The sequence below is a fragment of the Oryzias latipes genome, chromosome 18 (assembly GCF_002234675.1).
Source record: "Oryzias latipes chromosome 18, ASM223467v1".
NCBI classification, from domain to species: domain Eukaryota; kingdom Metazoa; phylum Chordata; class Actinopteri; order Beloniformes; family Adrianichthyidae; genus Oryzias; species Oryzias latipes.
The window spans coordinates 11,110,365-11,133,788 of NC_019876.2; the positions used below are offsets into that span (position 1 = coordinate 11,110,365).

At 40.2% G+C, this 23,424-nt stretch overlaps 1 protein-coding gene across 1 annotated transcript in view; it reads right to left on the bottom strand.

The window, feature by feature from the left end:
• Window positions 1–1,066: 1,066 nt before the first annotated feature.
• Window positions 1,067–23,424, bottom strand: part of LOC101166992 (pre-mRNA-splicing factor ATP-dependent RNA helicase DHX15) — a 33,435-nt gene continuing 11,077 nt past the window's right edge. Inside the window, exons 6-14 of the mRNA XM_004079670.4 lie at window positions 21,057–21,224; window positions 13,271–13,357; window positions 12,795–12,944; window positions 12,239–12,347; window positions 7,171–7,362; window positions 3,272–3,394; window positions 2,992–3,182; window positions 2,227–2,396; window positions 1,067–1,458 (exon numbers count right to left, since the gene is read on the bottom strand). Coding sequence (XP_004079718.1) covers window positions 1,341–1,458; window positions 2,227–2,396; window positions 2,992–3,182; window positions 3,272–3,394; window positions 7,171–7,362; window positions 12,239–12,347; window positions 12,795–12,944; window positions 13,271–13,357; window positions 21,057–21,224 — 1,308 coding nt within the window. The 3' untranslated portion in view covers window positions 1,067–1,340. The remainder of the gene's footprint in view (window positions 1,459–2,226; window positions 2,397–2,991; window positions 3,183–3,271; window positions 3,395–7,170; window positions 7,363–12,238; window positions 12,348–12,794; window positions 12,945–13,270; window positions 13,358–21,056; window positions 21,225–23,424) is intronic.

A 23,424-nucleotide genomic window follows, 5' to 3' on the forward strand; every position in this document is an offset into this window, starting at 1 on the left:
ATACTAATTCTACCAAACAGAGGAATGAACTTGAATTCTAAACGACAAAATGATTATTGCTCCTGTCGCTCCATAGTTTACAACCTATTGTGGCTTTGAGAAAAAAAAATATCATTTTAACAATCCAGAAAAAATGTGCGACGGAGTATTAAAGCCACCAGGCAAGAATACAAAGAAAATAGACGAAAATAAAGTTGCACAACTATGACAAAAAAAAGTCAAAAATTTACAAGATTAAAGGTGTAAAATTATAGGAAAAGTCGACACGCTACGAGGTTTAACTGGTTAAATTATGAGATTTCTTTATTTTATTTTACGAGCTTAAAGTCGTACAATTATGTGACAAAATTTGTCATTTTATGAAACTAGAATTGTAAAATCATGAGCGAAAGAGAAAATATTGTATGATAAAATTATAATTTTATACGTTTGAAGAAAAACATGTATGTACAATAATTAAAGTCCTAAAATCTATTTTGTTTTTGCCTGTAAAATAAAAATAAAAATTGTAAAAAAAAAAAAAATGTAAATAATAATTTTACAAGGAATGAGCCATGTTTTTTCGGGGAAAAAAAAAAAAAAAAAAGAGTTGGTTGTTGGAGCTTTTATGGCGACATAAGCTTTTACTGTTTGGCTGAAATCTGTGTTTTTTTGTAAACAACAACCTTCTGCCTCGTAAAATCTCAGGTTTTCTTTTACTTCTGAAATAACTATGGTAAAATTTTGACTTCTTCCTCACAACTTTACAACTCTTACTTTTCTCACTAATTTTTTGTCATAATTTTACCACTTCCCTACATAATTGTTGTCTTTTTCCCCCCAATACTTTTACAACTTTTCTTGTAAAATAAAGACATTTTATTGAGATCATTTTATGACTTTATTCCCCTAAAATTATGGCTTTTTTCCTCATAATTTTACGACTTTATTCCTGTACATTTTTAAATTTTTTTCTTGTACTTTAATGACTATCCTCTTAAAAAAAAAAAAAAAAAAATCACAATTTATTTTCTATATATATTTTATATAAGGCTATTCCCTGAAATTTTTGACTTTTTCCTTCTCCTTACTTATCGTAAATTTCTCATTTTTTTCACTATCGACTCTTTTCCTCATAATTTTACAGTTTTATTCTTGTAAATGTTTGACTTTTAAGTTTTATAGACCTTATCCTTATATATTCATTTTTTTTTCTTTCATGGTGCCCGTAATACTCCGTCGCGAAAATGCATCTGATGAGGAGGAAAAAATAGAAAAAGTCAAACCAAGCTGCTGTGGTGGAGAACTCGGAACAATCGATCAGAAACTGAAGACGGTGCTGCAGGAGGATCAGACCCAATTTAATACTGAGTGTATTCCTTAGACGAGAGCTTCGCAAAAATGCGCTCCAGCTGCCGCCTGGCCTCACACTGGGGGAAGTTGCCCAAGTCGTAGTACTGAGGCGCAATTCTCATCAGCCTGTGAAAGGAAGCAGGTAAACATGAGCCACAGAAAGTGTCTTCGTGTTTACTTAAGGGAGGACGGCCGTTTCTATCCATATTCACAGGGCGACGACCGCAGCACACAAAGCAAATTTAATACATTATAGCGCAAGCTCACAGAGGGGAAAAGAAAGAGGAATCGCAGTCGTTCTGCTGACTGTATGAGACCAACCTAAACCCTCTACTCAGCCTGGAGTCTATTTTTGATTAATATTGTTGGGAATTGTCTTCCTTAGTTACTTTCTAACATGAAAACATTTAACCTGCTTCGCACACTCGGTCAGGTACAGTATTTCTGCTGGATATAAAACATTTTGAAGACTTTAAAATGTCTATGGCTTAATAAAAGTAAAAGCACACAATATTTTTACCAAATTGCGTTGAAAAGCTTTAATTTAATCCAAAAGTTCTAAAAAGGTGCAGAGAAATTTCTAAAACAAATACAGTGGAGGAAATAAGTATTTGCTCATTCTGTAAGCTTGCCTACCAAAAATAAAAACTGGGCTGTTATCTTACCAGAAGCAGAACTCGTAATAGTCAATAATACTTATTTTGCATTTAAATTTATAGAAATTCTTATAGAGATAAGATTTCTTGATTTTCTATCTCTCACTGTTCAAATGAACTTACCATAAGGACGACAGACTGTCAAGTTCTTTTTAATTCGGTCAAACCTACATAAATCAGCACAGCTACATTTCATTTTTCGTGGTTAGCGTGCAGAAAAAGTTCATCCAAAACGCACCACTCTGGTTTGACGTCGGTGCACGTGCGGATGTAATTCTTGGTGGTGAGCACAAACTCGTTGTACAGCACCCACTCGGGCTTGTGGTCCAGCACGGTGGAAGGGTGCAGCTGCACCACCTGGTTGTCCTTCACGGTCAGGTAATGGCCCGTGCGCTCCAGATGAGCAACCTGCTTTCAGAACGCGGAGACAAAAAGTGGAAAAACCCAACTCAACGCCAGCTTGAAAACGAGATCCAAAAGCTTTTGGGCGTTTATTAAAATTCAAATACAAATATATTGCTAGAGACAAATTTCCAATCAGTTGGTGAGGAGTGATTTTTTTTTTGGTTCCTTCTCCTTTTGGTCGAGCTGCCGAGGCGGTCGCCATGAAACGAGGCAATCAGTCTCAATGAAGCCCTTCCCAAACAAAGACATGATCGCAAACGCTCTCGACGCTTGAACACGAGCTGCAAATTTGTCTCCAACATAAAGGTTAATGTTGACAAATATTTAAATATTAACACCATTATTCAACTTGTCAGGCTGCGTGTTTCAGGTGGCCCCGAAAATGGCTTCTTGCACAGAGACCATTTCTTTTCCTCAGGGAGACACAAATTAATTCCTTTTTTTTTTTGCGTTTTAAAAGCAAAGCGCCCCACCAGATGTGTGTGTGAACAGTTTTTCGCCAGCTTCCCTTAAAAGTCAGCATAAATATGTTTTTGCTTAAGTGGGTTGAAACAGCGAGAAAAAAAAAATCAATAAAGAGGAAACAGAGCAAACAGACCTGCATGAAAAAGCCAGTGACCAGCGCTCGGCGGATGTTGATGTAATAGTCTCTGCTGCTGAACTCGGTGCTTCTTCGCGGCAGGTTGAAGCGCTCCATGATCCTGGACAGCTGCTGGCGCACGTTGTCGGCAGACATCAGCGAGCGGTAGTTCACAAAGTTATCGTAGCACCACTGAGTGGATTCATGATCTGTGTGGGAGACGCACCATTTCAAAAAAACAAATTATGATGATAAAAGAAGAAAACGCTGCCGCTGGGGCGTTTTTGCAGCCACTCACTTTGTTTAAAGGCGTGATAGACGTTAAGCAGCGTCAGGTGGTCTCCATCGATGTGGGCGAAGCGCAGCTTGGACTCGTCTGCCACCTTCTTGGCCTCCGTGGGTCGTACGAAGCACTGTGGGACTAAACAAGGTTGGTATGGGCCCCAACACAGCCGCCCACAGGGATGAGTTAAACAAATCCCAAAGGGAATAACAAGGCCTCAGCTCAAGAGAGGCTCAGTGAAGTTCACAGGGCAAACTGCGCTGCCGTGTGTGTACACGGAACGCAAGAGGGGTCAAGGGTGAAGGGTAAGGGATGCGCTTCTCCTCAACAAGACTCGATCCACTAACGCTCGACCTGATCCACCAGAGCAAAGTTCACCTGCTATCACTTTATGGCTTTATCGTATGCACCCGTGGAAGGTTGATGGAAGGTCATTAGGAGGAGCGGCTGTGCCAGGCCCCTTAGTGAGTGCGCAGATTTAGTTGGGGTTGAAAAAATATACTAATAAACGTATGACGTGTCTCACCTACTTCACCCCTTAAAGGCTGATTTCTAGCCGTCTGTCTGTGGTAGGTCTCCATTGCGTTTCCAGAATTTATTTTATTAATCAGAATGTTTACATCGCCTCCGTCATGTCTGCATCCGTCCCTCTCCAATGCAACACAAGCTTTAAGCAGAAGTTCTATTTCCAGCCTGTTAACGCGTCAACGTTGCTGCAAAAACGGTAAAAAGGTCTGGGTTTCAAAATAAAAGACTTCTGTTGTACTATCAAAATAAAACTTTATAAAATGCTGCTTTATATTTACGGTAACATACCAACGCGACAACACCGTGGATTACACCAGTGTCCATTTTTGCCAGGGTCAACAAAAGTATAGTTTTGGAGGGACAAAAATATAACATCATTTATGAACCAAAACGTCTATTTTACAAGGACCCAGTGAGGAAGGAGAGGACATGCGGTTCACGAGCAAAGAAAACACGATCAACTACTCGATACAGAGGCGGCAGGAGAAGCTACTGGGGGGAGACAAGCCGGAGACGCAACGGAGACAGTGTAAACTGACTGACTGTCATGAGATGGACTTCCCATGCAACGTAAGGGAGACGATCAGATCTAAGTGTTTAATAGGACCTGCAACATGCCAGTAGAAAAATAAAAGCGCATGAAAATTTTTTGCTGAGCGGTCTACGGTCTCGAAACTTCATGCTAGTGTGCCCTTTTTCCACCCCGCAGACAGGCAGCCTTAGCCTCCTCCCCTCTGACACTTGCTCCGAGCTGCTTAACATCAGGCATGCCTGATTGTGCCTTTAATGGATGAAAGCTGTGTTTATTGAGCCTCATGGTTGGTTGCTGTGACAGCAGCATTCTTGGGTGGACTTCCACTGCTTACTTTAATAAACTCAGCAAAAACCTTCCATCCTGAAACACCTGCTTTTAGTGCGCGCCACGTCCAAGCAGCTAGTTAAATCCATTTCCCTGCTCTGAAAGGGCCTCGCGCTCCCTTCAAAGGCGTCAGGATTCATCTCAATGAGCAGCATTCTGCTTTGGCAAGCCCAAAGTTCAATTACTGCTGTAGCACGCCGCTGCTGCTCCAGCTACACCTATACATTTTGTACAGACGTGTATTTTTTTTTTTCCCTTGCAAACAGCTGACACCACTGACTTCATACTTCACTGGACTTGTAGTCAAGTTCAATAGCCCCACCTTATATGTAGTAAAATGTTCGTACCGAACCTAGACTTTTTGTTTGTAATTTTAACCTATTACGAAAAAGTTTTTGACGTTTTCGGTAGGTTTAACTTAAAACGCCAATAAATGGTGCAAAGCCAAAAACCAAAAATCAGGTGGAGACGCTGTATGACGTATTCCTTTAAGAACTGTCATTTGAAATGTGCAAAGGTCAAATAAAAACAGGTTGTCGTTTCTTGACTCGTTTTGCCAACGCATGAGGAAAAATAGGCTGGTATCTATCGAAGCATGGACGGGGTTTTATATTTTAAATCAAGGTTTCCCTCTTTTTGGCTAGCTTCCTGTGCAGACAGGATAAGCAGGTTTGTTGAGCCATAAAAAGACGTCCAAAGAAAACAGTTTTTAAACTGGATTGGATGCAGATGTTCATTTACCGTAAATGAAGCCGCACCCACTCATTTTCACGTGTTGAGCTACCTTCATACATACATAAGCCGCATCAGTGAACAAGCCGCATATAATCAGCAATGCGGCCAGCCTGTCACAGCATGTCCAGACTCCCAGACTAAATACTGCTTTTAACCCCACTGTGGGAGGAGTCAGCATAGCGTCAGCACACATACTTGAAGATACCCACATCTGACAAACAGCATGCACCTCACTCCTGTTCACAAGTTCCTCAGTTATGTTTTTTTTTTAGTGTGTGTGTTTAGTTTTTTTTAACTTATTGACAATTGAGGTATCATACATAAAATTACAAACAGTTACCATATAATCAACATTACATCCCTCAGTTATGTTGAGGAAATTTACATCCGCGATTCCCCATTTCCCATGAGTCTTAGGGGCTTAAGGCGGGGCTATTCCCTGGGTCACCACACTGTTGTCAGTGTTTATAGAATGAGCAAGGAGCAGCGGTGGTGGGAGGGGCAAACGGGAGAGCAGCTCTCCTTGCGCTTGTGTCGCGGCAGCATTGTGGTGGTAACGGGGCTGGTTAAAAAAAACACACCAGTAAAATAATTTACGGTATTCACCAATTTGATTGATTTGTCCCCCTTAACAGAATTCAGACATTCATTTTAGCCTCATCCTGTTTTGATAGAATATTTTAATACTTTCATTCCAACTTTCTTCTCCATTTTTCATCCAGCAGAAAACAGAAGCAAACAAAAGGGCCTCTAGAGCAGTGTTTTTCAACCTTTTGTGAGCCACGGCACACTTCAACCTCGACAAAAATCCCGCGGCACACCGGCATTAAAAAAAAAAAAAAAAAAAAGGAGAAACTCGGTCTGGATTGATCCACAGTCCCTTCATGATCTCACATGCATTTTTGTGATAACTGTGGCAGAAAAAGCTGGAAGCTGCAGCTGTTTTTTTAAAGATGTGATAAAAGTTAAGTTAAAAGATTTAAAAACCGTTTGATTTGTGGTCGTTGTGGTTTCACGACGTTAAGAGGAGATAGTCGTGCACCCAGACGCTCACACTGTCACTTTAATAACCAAATGCATCATGGGAGATGTAGTTCAACAATCCGCCGAACGCAGACAGACTAGCGTCTCTGATCTTCATGGTTTTGTTCACTTGTTCCACGGTCCGACACCGGATTCTGTGGAAAGCTGCACCGCTAAAGACGAGCTTTAACTGGTATTTTTGTTAGAACTGAGCGAATTTTCAGCAGAATTCAGAACAAGGAAGTGAAGACTTTAACCACTTCTGATTGGTCAGACTGATGACATTTGATTAAGATCCCAAGAATGATTGGTGGAGACAGTTAAAGGGGCGGAACATTTCCTAACAGCTAAAGCTGCGGCTAAATCGCGGTATCGTCATCCTTATCAAAATGTATTGAATAGAATCAAATAAACACAAAGAAAAAAGTATTTTATGATCTTTCGTATTCCCAATTTCTTAGTGTTTTATCAGGGCCTGTTGGGATAAACAAAGAACTGAAATCCTGGAGATGGGAAATGTTTTTAGATCAGTTAATGAGGGCAATTTCCCACGGCACACTTGACCATCTCCCACGGCACACTAGTGTGCCGCGGCACACTGGTTGAAAAACACTGCTCTAGAGAACCCTTCAGCCTACCATGAGGATTGTTTGGAAAAAAAGTCTAACACAAAAGATGCCAAAGGGCCCATCCCGTACTAAAGGCAGCTTGAAATCATCCTGAAAATATAAACATTCTTTTATTTTCAATTAGGAGCCTTAAGCATTACCTGACAACATGGCAGTGATGGTGAGAATCTCATTGGAACAGTTGTATTCACAGCTGGCGATGACCATCTTGGCGAGCTGGGGGTCCAGGGGGAACTCTGCCATCATGGCGCCTAGCTCAGTAAGGTCACCGTCATCGTTGAGGGCCGCCAGGAAGTTCAGCAACTCCAGGGCTCGCATCAGGGTCTCTGGGGCTGAGGAAGACAGATGGAGGGGAGAGGGCTTTAGAAATATTCTGAAACCATAATCAAAAAAGTAATGCTTATAGAATGTTTATAATATAATAAATACCATTAAAAATGCTCTTTAAAAGACAGGACACGAAGCTCTTAAAGGAAAGCAAATGTCTGCCTTGATCATCAATACTAAATTCGGAGATTTAGTCAAATTAAGTATTTTAAAATTCATGTATGAAGTGAATCATTACCACATAATATGCACAATAAATTTGAGAGTAACAATAGAGAAAAATAGAGAGTACTTATAATTCAAAAAGATACGCTACTTTCAAAAAAAACTCAATTTAAAACTAAAATTAAAGAAAGGCGTGTTTCAATAAAGGCCATCAGGTTAGGCAATGACCTTTAACCACAAATCAAAGAGGCTAAATTAATATTTTATTTATATATTTTGAGTTTAAACTAAGGAATCCACATTTATTTATGTAAGATATCTGCTGCATTTCTGTGTTTACCGTTTTAAAACAGGGGAAAAGGTGTACTGATGGCATTTTCAAGTGCCGTAAGTAAAAGGTAAAAAAACAACCAAAAAAAAGAAGTTTTCTTCTGTTTCTCTTTCATTGTCATAATTAAAAAACTTGTGTTGTTTTGTTTTTGTAATTATTCAGAGGAAATGAAATAAATAAAGAGCGCTGTGAATCAAATCAAATGCCGAATGTAATTAGATCGAGTACAAATTACAATCCCACACAGAACTAGTCCTAAATATCTAACTAAAACAAAAAACATTTCAACATTTTAAGACCAAAGGCTTCCCATCGTTTGGTTTAAATCGTGTGCAACCACACTCTATTACCGCCTGATAGCTTAACGAGTAGTTGCATGTTAACTGCAAAATTAGTTTCAAGTGTCGCCTGCGATACACTTTGATTTTTTATTTCCTCTCAAGTGATCCCCCCCCCAAAAAAACTCATTTACAAACGATCTTTTTCTTTCTCATGATAAACAAATATTGATGTGGAGCATCAAAACTCATTTCTACATTTGTTTCCTCTCCACTCTAAGTGAAGGCTGGTTGTGTTACTTTGTCGCAGTGGTGGGTTGTGTGGAGCAGAGTTAAAGGTGAAAAAATAACTGACCTTCAGCTACAGCTTGTATGGTGAACCAATGCCGAAATGTAATCTAAACACAATAGAACTTTATGAACTGACAAAACCCAACTCGCAAGAATCCCATATATTAACCTGCTACTGACTCAATGAGGCAAAAGGGTAAAAGTTCATTAAACAACAATTGTTTTAAAAGCCACTTTCTTGGAAAACGTCACATGGAAAAGGAATTGACCAAAAGCGTTGATAAATTAAATCACTTTTTCTTTCTTCTTTTGGACGTTATGTTTAGGTATTTGGGTTTATTCATTTTTGGAGACGATTTAATTCATTTTTAAAGATCAACCCCTATAAAATGTGTTTTTATACAGCAGCAGTCCCACCCACAAATCAGAGGTGGATTTTTAAAGATGACTGGGGAGATATCTTAAAGAAAAGTAAGCGATCCAACTGATTTGATAAAACCTGTTTAATAACCATCTTTAAGTCGACCTAATTTCCTCCACCTACCGTAATTAGCTCCATCGTTGATTCATAATCTTTTATATACTGTAGTCTATCAAATACTGAAAAAATACTTCTTTTTTTTACTTTTCCCAATTAGACTTTCCAGACAAGGCAAATGTGACGTCTACCCTTTGCATTTTGTGAGAATTTGGGGGGCTAGTATTGGAGGTCAGTCACGTCTCGCTAGAGGAATATAAAGGGAAGGCAATTGCTAAGGTGATAGTGCTGCTATTGATGTAACCAATTTCATTCTCAAAATGGCATTTGCCACAGTGGACGGGGAGAGATGGGTTTAATCTCAGAGGTGAGATGAAAACTATATTATGGTGAGAAAAAAAAAAGGGGGGGAAACGGGGGTGGAAGGGGAGGGCTTGGGAATAGGAAAAAGAAGAAGTGGTGGTGGTCCTCTCCAGAAGATATTAGAGCTCAGAGTCTTTTGGAAAACGCCACAACCTCGCACCTCTATTACGTGTAAACTGTTTCCGATACGGAGCAGTTCCGGTGCAGCTCAGAAACTCGGACAGACACGGCATGAACCGGCCGATCAGTACAAATCACCAACTCCATTCTAACAATACAAAACGCAATTTCAAAGTCACAACACAACCTAAAAATATTTACCGTCTGCAAAAAATGCTTCGTTGATTTAGCTCAACTGAAGATCAACGGCAAAATTGTAATATCTTACAACAGCTGCAGGACCAGAATAACAAACAACAACAGAAACCTTGTTGTTGCATGTTTCCACATTTAGGAGAGAAGTGTGTAAAATAGAAACAAGTGTTTGTTGTTGTCTTTAATGAAATCCGTTTAGGAAAAGCAGGGATACTTGCACACTAAAAAGAGTATTTGGGCTGTATTTGGAAAGATGAACTTTTTACTTGGTTCTAACTTAATTATTTAGTTTGGTGAAAATAAATCATTTTTTTTTAGTTCATTCAACTTAAGAATAACACGTAGTTGTCTGACAGTTATTTTACTTTCAATAAACTTAATTCAATTAAGTTGGTGTAACTTTGGTGTGAAGCTGTCACTTGATGAATCCTGATCGATCCGTTACTGTGATCTGTTATTTGTTTGCTTTTTAATTATCCTCAACCTTTCTTTTCAGTAAAGTTTGAGTGCTTCTTTCTTCATTATCATATTAGTTTGACAGTTTAAAATGATAAAGAAACCATTGTTTTTTGTTGAGTAGCTGGAACTTCTTTGGATTGTTTTTCTTCTGCTAATCCGATGGTCTCTTTCGCTAAAGTCCATGAAGATCTATTGCTAGCTACGTTTTGGGACATATGGGACACTGATAAAACACCAACAGTCCTTGAGTTGCGTTACTGCATGAGATGATATTCTTAAATCTGCTTTTTGAGAAGTATTTGTTAAAAATCAAAAACTACCTTAAGCATAAGTGAAACTTTTAGATATAAATTCAAGTAATTAGAAGAGTTGTGTCTTTTATCTATGGCCATTTTACAAACTTTGAATTATGGCAGCCCACAAACTAGCAAGTCATTCAGAAAGAGTTCTCCAAAACCCTGTGAAACTTTGAAGGACTGCTTCTGGTCCACTCAGTGGAGTAAGCTCTTGATTCAAGCGGATGAGACAATAACTCCCATGTAAATGTGGTGCTCTCCATTGAAACCGTTCATGATTTTCCTAAGAATAAGCTGTGAATCAGTATCCTGTCAGTGTAAATAAATGACACTACATCTTTTTGGAGCTATATTTATAAATCTCTTTCTCAATGTGAAATAAAAGAATTTTAAGCTCGCCAACACTTATTTCAAGAATCTAAGAGGGAAGAATAACAGAGACATTTGATGGAGCTTTAAAGCAATTAGAGGTATTACATGAAGTGGCACCCTCAAAGCTAGCCTACGGCAGTGATGTCAGCAAAATGTGGCTGTCTTTTCTTTTCGGAGAGTATACTGTTTTACTCCAAAAATGTTCAAAAAAAGATAAAATTTTCACTTGCTTACTAATGACTTTTTTTAAGGTGAGTAGGATGGGGGGAAGGGAAGAGGCTGCTGCTGTGACATCATCGCTCTCTGAGAGGAAGAGTACGCGTACCGGCTCCTTATTGACCACACACAAATGCTGCTTGCACAGGGTGTACTGTGCACGTGATATGCATGTGCCTGCAGGATGCCCTCAGAACCTACACTCTTGTCTTATTTCCTAAAAATTCTAACAGTCAGGAGCGCACTCATCACTTGAACAAACTTCCTTGCGCAGTCCGCAGGATGTGGCGGGGGGAAATTTGGAAAAAAGAAAAATCTGTACGACATGCTTGTGCCGTCACACAGATTGTGCATGAACATTTTTGGCTCTAGCTCACCAAGCAGGCTACCACTTTGATGTTTTGTGTCGGCTACATGCGTGCTCCGGACAGGTTTGCCCATTTTTCACTTGCAGACAGCCTATATTCACCAGTAAGAGCAGTTGCGACTTAGTCTTCAGGAGAAGAGAACCGAGTCATGTAGTTACACAGATAGGTGACTGCTATACAGATGTGATTGATACACTGTAGTTAACAGGTTTGACTCAACCCTCAGTAAACCGATCCTGCAGTGCAGGTGTGCTGATTCACCTTTGCTTCTAAAAGTCTTTGATCTGCTCCACCCAATAGTACACTGATCCTGCAGATCCTGGTCCACCAAATGACTCCCCTACCTCTGCTACTGTCATGTATAGCTCCACAGTCTGCTGGCTTTTCCTCCCGTTTTATTTTTTTCACCTGTATTTTGTTATATGCCGGTGATATTTTTGAACTTCTTGAGTGCGTTTAACTTAATAAAGGTCACGACTAACTAAAAAAATAAAAATGTGCGTAGATTTGTGTTTTTGGATCTATAACCGACTTAGTGACAGACACTAGTGAGCAACATTGGAGTCCCACAGAGGACACCATTGTCACCATTTCTGCAGTTTTCATGTCATTCTGCATAGTGCGGCATGCAGATAAATAGTGTAAGGAGTGGAGTAGAAGAGAGTGTGTAAAGGGTGAAGGAAAAACAAGGATGTCACAGGGAAGCAACAGTCTAATCCTAAACACATTTAAGCAGAAAGAAACAAGCACATCTGCCTGCCTCAATACAGAGATGATGGAAGTCCCTGCTGATGTAAATCTGTTCAACAACCTTTTAACTATTTTTAAGAGTTTCTTTATATGTTGTTTTGTACGATTCAGACACACGAACTTCTACTTATTGGGATTGATAAAATGCCTTTGTGTCCGACTGTCACAAATCCAACTATACGTTCAAGACAAGACTTACCTGGAGGGTCCATGAAGTCGAAATGCACCAGGTCATCAATACCCAGTTTTTTCAACTGCAGCACCACAGTACCGAGATTAGACCTCAGGATCTCTGGATAGGTATTGTCCTGTGCCATTAAAAAGGTAGAAATGACAGAAAAGTGAACATTTATTTCTACAAAATTCCTGTTGTCCGCTTATGCATCAGTGATATATCAGCTTGAACAGAAACAGGGAGGCTGGTAAATTTAAAGAACTATTCAACTTGTTTAAAAAGATTTCTATGCAATCAAAAGGAAAAAATAAACTGTCGAGATGAAGACCTATCCCCCAAACAAACGTCATTATTTTGTCCAAAAGTGACTATCACGGATTTAGTTTAGGTAGAAGTTTGGAAAAGCTTCAGTTTGGCAGAACCATTGTTCTTTCAGGAAATATTGCACGACAGAAAAATCTTCCAGCTTCACAGCTGCTCTTAAGCTAAAAGCCTGAGGTATTGGAGAATGAAAAACAAATCAATCATGCGTTTACCCCCTTTATCATTTCAAAAGTTTCCAATCCACTCGGCTTCTCACCTGCATTTCTGTCTTGTAAGCCTTCTCTGTGTAAAGGCGAAAACATTTTCCCGGCCGTGTTCGCCCAGCACGACCTGCCCTCTGCTGGGCTGAGGCTTTGCTGACGGCTGTGACTAAAAGGGATTCCACTCTGATACGTGGATTATACACCTAAGGAGAGCACAGAAGGATTGTTATAGATCAGCAAAAAAATAAGAAAAATCTAACGTGGGAAAAGCGTTTAAATAATAATAACTTCCACATGTACAAGCTGCTAACAAAAAGCAGTAAAAAAATTCGACATTGCATTTATAAAATCTTTGATGCTGTGTGTGACTTGACTCTCGGCTTTTTAAAATGTCAGAGAAAAGTAATAAAAAAAAAAGCATGTCCATCTTTGTCAGCTGGACACTGCTGTGTTTATCTGGAGATTCTCAGGCAACAGCCACAGATGAACACGGCAGATAAAGAGTGGTGGGAGAAAGGGGGAAGCTAACCTTTTGCTTGGCAAATCCAGGATCAATTACAAACACCACACCGTCTATGGTCAGGGACGTTTCAGCGATGTTTGTTGACACGACGACCTGTGAAAATTAGGGCACGTGACTGAAATGACCCACTTGGGGCCTTTGGAGACAACAACACAACTTTCTTTTTGATGTGTGCCTAGTTTGGTCGGGGTGGCAACTATAGTCAGGTGCAACTGATATGTCTTTTTTTTTTTTTTTTAAATCAATAGGCACCGACCTCTGCAGGGTAGTTCCAAAGACACTCAGACACACAATTCAAATAATTTAGTGATTTGAAGTTGACCTTTTAGCATCTTCTTTAAGCTTATCTGAATAAATGGTAAATGGCGTTTACTTATATAGCGCTTTTCTACCTACAAGGACAAAGCGGTTTACAGTCACAGTCCCATTCACCCAGCCACACACACATTCACACACTGGTGGCGGTTCAGTGTCTTGCCCAAGGACACTTCAACTTATGGGTGTGCAAGGCGGGAGTTGAACCTGTAATCTTACGACCATGGGTCGACCGCCCTACCGCTGCACCACGGCCGCTGATAACTGCTGATATGTTGTGCTAATATGCTTGACACCCATTTAATTCCTCTATATTTCATGAAGCTAAATATGGTTCCATTAGTGAAGCAAGCATATAATTAGTATATTATAGTTATCTACTCCGTTAATATGATATGCCTCTCAAGATTAAATGTCTGCTCTTGGTCCCGTATTTTCTCAAATACATTTCTCCCAAAATTATATTGTTCTTCTTTACTCACTTTTTCCTGCTGCGACTTATACTCTGGAGTGACTTATAGTCCAAAAAATACTGTGTATGTATGTATATATTTTAATTGTATTCAAGTGTAAAGCACAAGTGTTCAGGCGGCTTCCATCAGCAGATCTTCAGCTATATGCTTTTCTTAAGGTTTCCTGTCAATCACCGACAGCATATAAGAACTGAACAGTGAGTGTAGAAAATGTATTTCTGCCAACTCTGTAGTCTGGATATGACTACATGGTACGGACCACGAGGAGATCATTAAAAGAATCATTTCTTCTCTTGGCACTAGATAAAAATCACACCATTAAATAATTAATTAATTCAAAATTCTTTCTTTGATGCATTTCTGCATCAAGACTTGCCCAGTAAAATTGTAATGATTAAAGTTAAAAAAAAAATACAAAAAAACCCCGAAATGAGGTCAATTCAGTTGCCATTTTTTTTAATGGTACATATGCCACCATGTTGGAGCCAGACGACGTCAATAAGCAATAATTCAGTCTAAGTCAATGTTTCTATGGCAACCACTATTGCCAATCAGGAGTGAGCTTCTTGGAAGGCCTACCATTGGAAAGCTGGCTACGCTAAAGACATTCAATTGGTCAGTTTATGACTTCACTAAAATGCACTAAACAAAATATCATGAAACAAATAGGACTAGCAAAAACATGTTTAAAAAAAAAAACAAACAAAAGGTAACAGAGCAAGAATGGTCAGACAAATATGACTGAGTAATAGCTGTACAGTTTTTATGTACCGGTACAGTCAATGGTATCAAATTTTACCCAAGATGCAACAAGCATTAACTGCACATATCTAAATGGTATCAAATTTTACCCAAAATGCACCAAGCAAAACCTGCACATACCTACAAACAGGACAGAATGTTCTCGAATTCTCGGCTACATTTCAAAAGAGGCAAAATATTTTGTTGCCTGGTTGAGTGAATCAAGACAAAAAAAGGAGAAAGGCTGACTCACAAACTAACAAAAAAACTGCTATTAACTGAAATAATTGCCTAAAAATGTGTTCAGACAGCAATGTCTGTGTCAGAAAGTAAAACTCTTAACATTTTTCTTTTAAAAACAAATAGATTAAACCAATTCCTTTCAGAACAGCTGCTTTATGTACCAAGTCTTTATGTGGAGTGGTCAAAATATCTGTCTGCTGTGTGCCCGTTGCTTTTGTGATAGGCTCATCATGTGCTCAGTCGATATTCCCCAGCTGCCTTTGTGCTGAGAAATAGAGCAAGGAGGAGGAAAAGGAAGCAGGAAAGAGAGAAAAAGTGCCATGAAAATCTGCTTGTTTCTAAGAACAAGACCAGTGGGAAAACCATGGACCTGCACTCTGTCCCAGCCTCAGATATACAATTATCCCTCGTAGCAAAGACATCTATGAGAAATGACTGATGAATCAAAGCAAAATTATCCAAGCAGTCGCATCACAACAGCAGTTTATTAATATCTCACTGTCAGCAAGCTCGCAAAAAAGGATGACCGGCAGAAGAAGAGGTTTTTAACCATTTTCACAAACTTCTGCTGCTATCTGGCTGATGACTAAAAAAAAAAAACATGGCATCTAAACATGTAAAAAATACAATCTTTAGCCAAGTTTCCTGCCACAGGAATACTTTATTGGTTCAACAACACTTACCATTAGCAGCTGACATGAACTACCCTATAGTGGCAGCCATCCACTTTCCTGGCGGTCTTTGCAATAACATGCCAAGTCCAAACCAAACCACCATTGCAGTCTTCTAAGAGAGAGAAGTCCACTGAACTAATTTTACACCCTCGACTCATATCCTTTGTTGTGTTCCCTTTGACCCCCTTTGACTGCCTTCAGGCGGTGAGCCTTCAAGAGTCGCCTTTTAAGCAAGGCTTTCCTCCCAGCCTGAGAGTTTACCGCCAAATGGCCACTCTGTAACCTGAGAGGCTCACTCCAGCTAGTACACAAGTTAAAAGCTTAGTCCCAACTGCCTTTATAGGTAGATACGGGCTTTTTGTGGGCAAAAAATGGGCAAGAATATACGTAGATTGTAGAATGCACGCAGGTGGTCGCCACAACCTTTTTAGTGAGTCCATAGAACAAAGTTGTTTATGCCCCTTTTTTATCTTTGAGCATGCTGCAGGCGACAGGTCATAGCGAACACTCAAACACATAAAGGTAAGTAAGTGTGAAGTAGGTAGGACGCAGACACATTGTACAGATTTTTCTGTTTTTCAACCCAACACAAAAAGCCGCACACTGCTGAAGGCGTCTGTTAGTGCGCGCCTCTTGCACAACCTTTAGCCGCAGACTGGCTGTTAGAAATTAGGATATTAGACATCACAGAAAAGGTCATATGAGTGGGCATCCATTGGGCGTGCTACAGATATTAAGGTATCACCTGCATCCCCCGTGCAAGCAGCATTTGTGCACAAGCAGCCAGTACGTGCACCAAGGCCCCAAATGACGGCATCACCCGTACGTCACATCTGCATGCAGCCTACATTAACCCTGCAAATCACACCCACAACAATCACATGTCCAATCTTTGTGACATTCCTCAAAGAAACTCCAAGGCACACCTGCAATCCCTTTGAGATACGGCCACCCTTGTCGACAACCCTCTACAGGCCCTTGCAACCCAAAAACCTGCAGCACCTATACGGGTTAACCCCTGTACGGATGCATGTGATGAAGGCATTAAACCGAAACAGAAAAGTTATGACTGCAAAATAATATGACTAAATGACAAATCATTTATTGTACAGCGGCTTGTAGCCGTGTTAAAGTGACTTATAAATAAAGTTGATTTGATTCGAATGTGGTGTAGCATTCTCCTCCCACACAATAGTTCAGTTAGTGTGGATACAAATGAACTAGGTGAGGCCGTCTCTGTCATGCGTGCAGGGTCACAGTCAGTGCTCCAGCAGATGCCACACATGACACCCTCTCACATTTCATGATCATATGGATGGCCTCATTGACTGCATTGATTCTGAGGGATTATCCAGGGCAGGACCATTACACTGAAGGCAGGCTGGCTCCTTCCAGTCTGTTGCAGCACTGAATAATCCAAGCTTTCTTCATCACTAATATCATTAGAGCATCATCTCTACACGTTATTTCTGGGTTATTACCTGCACGAGAAGAAGCACTAAAGCTAAAGGAGCCATCGTTCACACCCTCTGCTGAAGAAAAAAAAAAAAAAAGCGCTGCCTTGTTGACAAATAAAGCCTTCCGTCGACGCGGCCCAGAGCAGCGCCCGACGCGCCGACATTCAAAGCTCATTGAAATGGATACATGAAAGAATCTTAAGTGACATTTGGAGGGGAATATTCCACGTATGCCAGGGCTGCAAATCATAACACTAACTGCAGCACATTTAAGCAGACGCCACGTTTCTGACTCCGGAACGTTAAGTAAGATTAAAGTCTTTGTTTGTAATTCGTCGATTCTTGCCTTGGTTTAAAATGATTAAACTGTTCAAAAATGGAAGATTAGTGGCTTTCCAAGAGAAATAGAGCACTGACGAGATACTGCTTTATGTTAATTGAGGAGTGCCTAATGCAGTCGTTAGCATGCACAGGAGCAGATGTGCCGAACCTTAATTCTTTTTCACTACTTCCTCTTGGGCTGGCTTGGATGACATCTCTACATTTTTCACTTGATAAGTTGCTCAGTCAGTCACTAAGGAGAAGCACATTTACTTCAAGGACAGCAACTTCAGACGCCACCTCTACCAAACCAACAAAAAGCCAACAAAACGTGTCATTCGGAAGCCAAAAAGCAGTTGCTGGGTGTGCACTTTGCTACTTCACTTTTATTTTCTTACAAGAACAGATGGAAATTATGGAAATGTCACTGAAAGATGCTTACCAAGCATCCTCCCCGCTTAATTTCCAAGAGGCACAGTTCATATAGTCTAGAAATTCTGCTTTCAACAAGTTCAGCGGATATATAGGAAGATGAGTGGAAACAGTTTCTATCCCAAAAAGCTGAAATGCTCGTTCGCTGCTTCTTACAATATTCACTCAGATCCCACACCCACAGTATGGCGGTGCAGGTGGAGCTGTTGCTCTACTTGTGAACATATGATCAAAAACTCAGCACAAGGTTTTTCGTACAGATTTTGGGGTATTCCTGTAAAAAAAATAATTTTAAAATAACAAAAAAATGCAAAACACCTTTTCTTTTAAAAATCTGCCCACATTGTCTCATGGATCAACTGAGTCACAGCTGACTTAAAGTAAATAGAATCGCATTTCTATCCTTATTCAGAGCAAAGTACACCCATCTATGCCTCAGTCATGAGTGTCATCAGCAGAAGGAACTCTAAGCTCACCAAAAAGGCTGGAGAAATTCACCAAAAAAGCACCTGTCAGATGTGTTCAGGTTATTGGAATTCAGTGTCTATAGCATCCATCCATTGTCTAAACCAAATCCAGGATCATGAGGTTGGTGAAGCCTACCTAAAAAAAAAAAAAAAGTGTACAGTTTCCCAGTCTGTTCAAGGTCTACCAGTATTTAATATCAAATGTGCCATCACAGGACCACACACAGACAGATGACCATACACTCACATCTACTCCTATGGGACCATTCAGAGTCAACAATTAATTAACAAAAATCAAGATTTTAGACTTGGAGGAAGCCAGAGTGCCTGGCGAAAGCTCACGCATGCACGGGGAGAACATTCAGAGAATAATTTCTTCTCTTGACACTAGACACGCATCACAGCGTTAATTGATTCAAAATTCTTGATGAACCTTGATGCATTTCTGCAACAAGATTAGCCCATTAAAATTAAGAAAAAGAAGAAGAAAAAAAACACCAACCAGTTGTGTAAACCGGTTCAAATATATTTGGATCATCTGGTCAACTGACAGTAAAGAATCCTGATCAAAGCCGTCATGGCTTAAAAAGTTCCAACAGAGAATATCTGAGGTCTGATTTGAACAGCATTCAAGATTGATGGAATCTGCCTCTACTAATTCTTAAAAAAAGATTCTAATAGTCTTTGTTTAGAGTTACATAGTTTACTGTTGTGAACTGCTATATCGCAGTTCACATTTCCCAGACTCGCTGTTTCATGGATTTCTTCTTGTGCAACTTTGTGTGATTTTTGTTAAATAGTTATTGACAATCAACCTGCTCCATGCCGTGTCTCCTGTACAGAAAGATTTTATCTTAATAAGTCTATATAAATCTTTAATCTTTGTTTTCACTATTAACTGGACTTATGTTTCTACAAAGGTTTCAACTTTTACAGTTTAAACAAGAGAAATTTAATAGGTGCAGAAAATATGGTTGAAATTTGCAGATTTCACCCATCGTAGGTTATTTTTAGAAAGTAGCCCCTGTGATAAACAAGGAACTAATACATTGTACATTTAAGCTAGCAACAGATTTGAACGACCGGTTAGTTTGTCAATCGTCAAACAATTCACAATATCTTATTTTGATAAAGTTAGGATTACTTTTACTGTGGTGCTGGAAAAAATAACCGTTTTATATATCGGGAGCTAAAGCAACACAAACAAACAAATAAAAGATAGACAAAAAAGGTTGAGAAGATTTTTGCCGTAAAAACACAGAATATGTAGGTTCTCAAGTTTGCTTATTGGTAGCAAAGACTAAATGACAGAATACTTGCAATAATTCAAAACTTAAATGGATTAAAAATGTGTCTTTAGGCAGACAATAAAAGCACACCTATTTGTGGGGAAATGTATAGATCAAACTGAAAGAGACTGTAGGTCTTTCCTTGAGCTCACATGGTGTAATGCCCCAGTTCTAATTAAAGCAGAGAATTGCATGCTGACAAAAGCAGCATATGTTGTGTGAGTCAGTAATACACTATAGCTGAGAAAAGCAGAAAGAAAACAAGTTTCAGTTTCTATTGTCTAGAAGTCTCACCTAAACCACCTAACACCGCACATGGCAATCCTTTCGTTCCTGCTGTCTTCAGTAACGCACGTTCAAGCAACCACTTCCAATGAAAGGTCTACACTAATGTGCGTTTTGGGGCTCAGGGTTCAAAACTTTCACATTCACGCATAGCTATGCAAGTTTCTGCAGCCTCTTTGGGGCTCTATATAGAAAATGTGCGTTTTATGGTTAAACCAGGTTGAAGTTTGACCAATCAGGGACTTGGATTTGGGGGTGAAGTATAGACTTGTTTAAAAATTGATCACGGAGGAAAAATTAATAGTTGCCGTTTGTGCCCGGCTGGATTTAAATGACTTAAAGGGTGTGTCCAAATTCGAGGGCTGCGTCCTTCAATTATTATTATTTGATCAAATGTTTAATCTTAGAGGTGCAACCATTTCTAATTCCGGGTCCTGCTTCACGGTCCGCCAATGTTGTCAAAAAATCTCCAGGTACAGCCGCAATGCATCTTGGGATATGGACCGCATAGAAGGATACACCAGACCAACCCTTGAAATCGGGGGAAAGAAGGCCGCTTTTGTTGGCCACATTTGAAGGAGTCGTTGAATTTGGACAGCACTTGTCGCGGAGCTGTGACATAAGCAGCCTACAAATGCAGCCCAAGAAGAACGCAGCCCTCAAATTTGGAATTTGGACACAGCAAAAGTCTTTCAAATATTGGAACAGAGCTGTGAACGAAAAAGCCTGGAGCGAGATTCACGAGATTCGCACCAGTACGACATTTCTGCTGTCTATGCTGTCGCACCAAACGTCCCGTGTTGGGCTTGAATGTGGCATTACACTCGTTGTCTCTCCAACCTTCTCTTTTTAACCCTTGTGCTATCTTAGATGACCCCACCCTTACGTTGACGTGTTCTCCCTACCATGACAAAGGTGGATAAAGGTGGAAAGATTTCATGGAATCCATGGACACCAGTGAAGATCACAAATCATTGAAGAAAAAAGGTTCAGAGCACTGTCTAGTGGGTTTAGATGACCCAACTCCCAATGTTAAAGTGCCTAGGATAGCACAAGGGTTAAAAGATACTTTTGGTAGCAATGGGAGGGCTGTACCTTTCTTCCAATGGCGCCATTTGGTTTATTGGGTGGGGATGGCTCAAAAATTCTCTGCTGCTGCTGTGGAGGCAATGTTGAGTACAGGGGGATGATTTTCATATCGCCCACTTCAGGCCCCAGGTCCTCAACCTCCCTCTTAATTCGCTTGCAGGCTTCGTCAATTTCCTGAAATACAAACAAAAAAAATGTGACAATTAATCGCTGCGCTGCTGGAGAATTCAAATGCGAGACACAAACATCTTCTGAAGAGCACCTGCATAAACAATGGAGGTGGATCGCAAGGCAGAAAACGCGGTGGTTCCCCCGCTAAAGTACATTTGTTCTAACTATCGTTCCATCTGATGGAGGAAATTAAACTTGGACGGCCGTATGCTTTGCTGAGCTCCCTATGGCTGCGTTGTCAAATGCAGCAATCATGGGAAACATGGACACACGCCGATGGAAGGCAGAAAACACAGAGCCAGAAAGACTCAGACAGGGTTTATTATTCCACAGTAGTGTTGTAGAGAGGAATGTGATATGAGACTGCAGCATTCATGCATAAACAGTGGCAAATCATGGCAGATCAGTTTAGTGAAGCTGAACGTTATAAAGCTGGTGGGCTGGCAGACAGAGGAAGTGGATTGTGCCAGGAGTAAAAAAAAAAAAAAAAAAACAGTAGTGAACACGGTTAGAGCCTATTTACAAAACTGTATTATAATGATAGACAAACTGAACATGTCGCATATTCTTTGGACCCTACAATGAATAATTGATTCATTCTTCTCACTTCTGTAAATAGGCAACCTTACTCTTTGACAATTACTGCGTGTCCTCGACTGCTTAAAGTATTAACTTGAAAACTTTTTTTAAATGCAACTCCATTTTTGTCCTTTTTCCTGAAGATGAAAATCCATTTTCTGGCTCTTCTGCCTGTGCTGTTGCACCACCTGCAGGCCCTAGGGAGCAATGCAGCAACTTTCCATAGGATGAGGACTTTGGAGGGCGCCGTCATCTTAATAGACTGCTTTTGTCGTCAACATTTTAAAGATTGTCCAAAGTCCTTCCTGATGTAAAGCATGCTGGTGTCGTTTAGGACGAAAGCCTGATCCGTCTGCATGTGAGCAGTTATCTGCCCGATATTTCTCCAAGTCCATCTGTACCGCAAATGTGATATTAGCCTGCTTTGTTCTCCTGTTCATCACATTAAGTCAAGCTCCGCTGATGGCCATGTGCCTCTTAATCAACACACTGACAAGTGGAAAACAGTAAATCTGAATGGATCGGTAAAATTAGCCACAGTATTAATAGTCTATCAAGCTTCTGGATGCAGCAGCTGCCACAAAGACACAAACAAACCAGGAGAAAAATAAAAAAAATAAAACAAGTGTGTGTATGGGGGGGTGGGGGGGGGGGCACTTTGCCAAAGCGCTGGGAGCAAGCTGGCTGTCTGTCCCTCGGGGAGATAAAGACAAAGCACGTGCATATTTGTCCGGTGCTGGGAACCTGTCCACCAGCTCTGCCTGTGACCCCAGAAGCAAGAATCTACAGCCAAGCTAATAACCGACACATTCAGGCGCCGCTCTCAACTGACTGGCAAACCCCCCCCTACACACACACACACACGCACACACACACGCGCCAACACCTCCAATTCCCTGTTTTTTGATGTTCGCTGCTGAGGGGGAAGCTTAAATATTAGAACTTATCTTTGCTCTACAGCTGTGATCATTTTTGACTTTCTTGTTTGTAGCTGGTGCTTCAGTTCTATTTGTTTGTGGAAACGAGATCTCATAAAAAATAAAGAAAAAAAAAGAAGAAAAAACAGCTGTTTGCTCTCCTCTGATATAAATTAGACAGATAAAAAGAATCTCTGGCTTTATTTATTTATTTATTTTTGGTGCTTCTAACTCATAACTTTACATCAAAGTTGCTGCGAGACCGAAGAGGTTAAGAATTGCTTGAGGGGGCATGCTTCTGCACCCTTTGAACAAACTTCTCTGCCAGACCTACAACACATTAGCTCCTTTAACCCAATTAGGAGAAGGTGATAATGAACTCACCGTGGGAATGCACACAGTAATGCTGTAGTCTGACACTGGATGCGGGTCGGAATATAAATCAACAAATTACATCTAGCAGCAACAAAAAAAAAAAGAAAAAAAAAAAAAAAGAGAGAAAATGAAAATCTCTTTTGCACTGCCCACAAATATCCTCGGCTTTTTAGTCAGTCATATGAGAGACTATTAATTTTTCTGGCCTTTCGAGCGGCTGGAATACTACTTAATCTAAAATCAATTGCCGGTCCTCAAAGGAAACCACTTCAAACACCGTGCTCCCCAATGACTTTATCACGCTTGTAACAAGCCCGATATCGATCCCGATT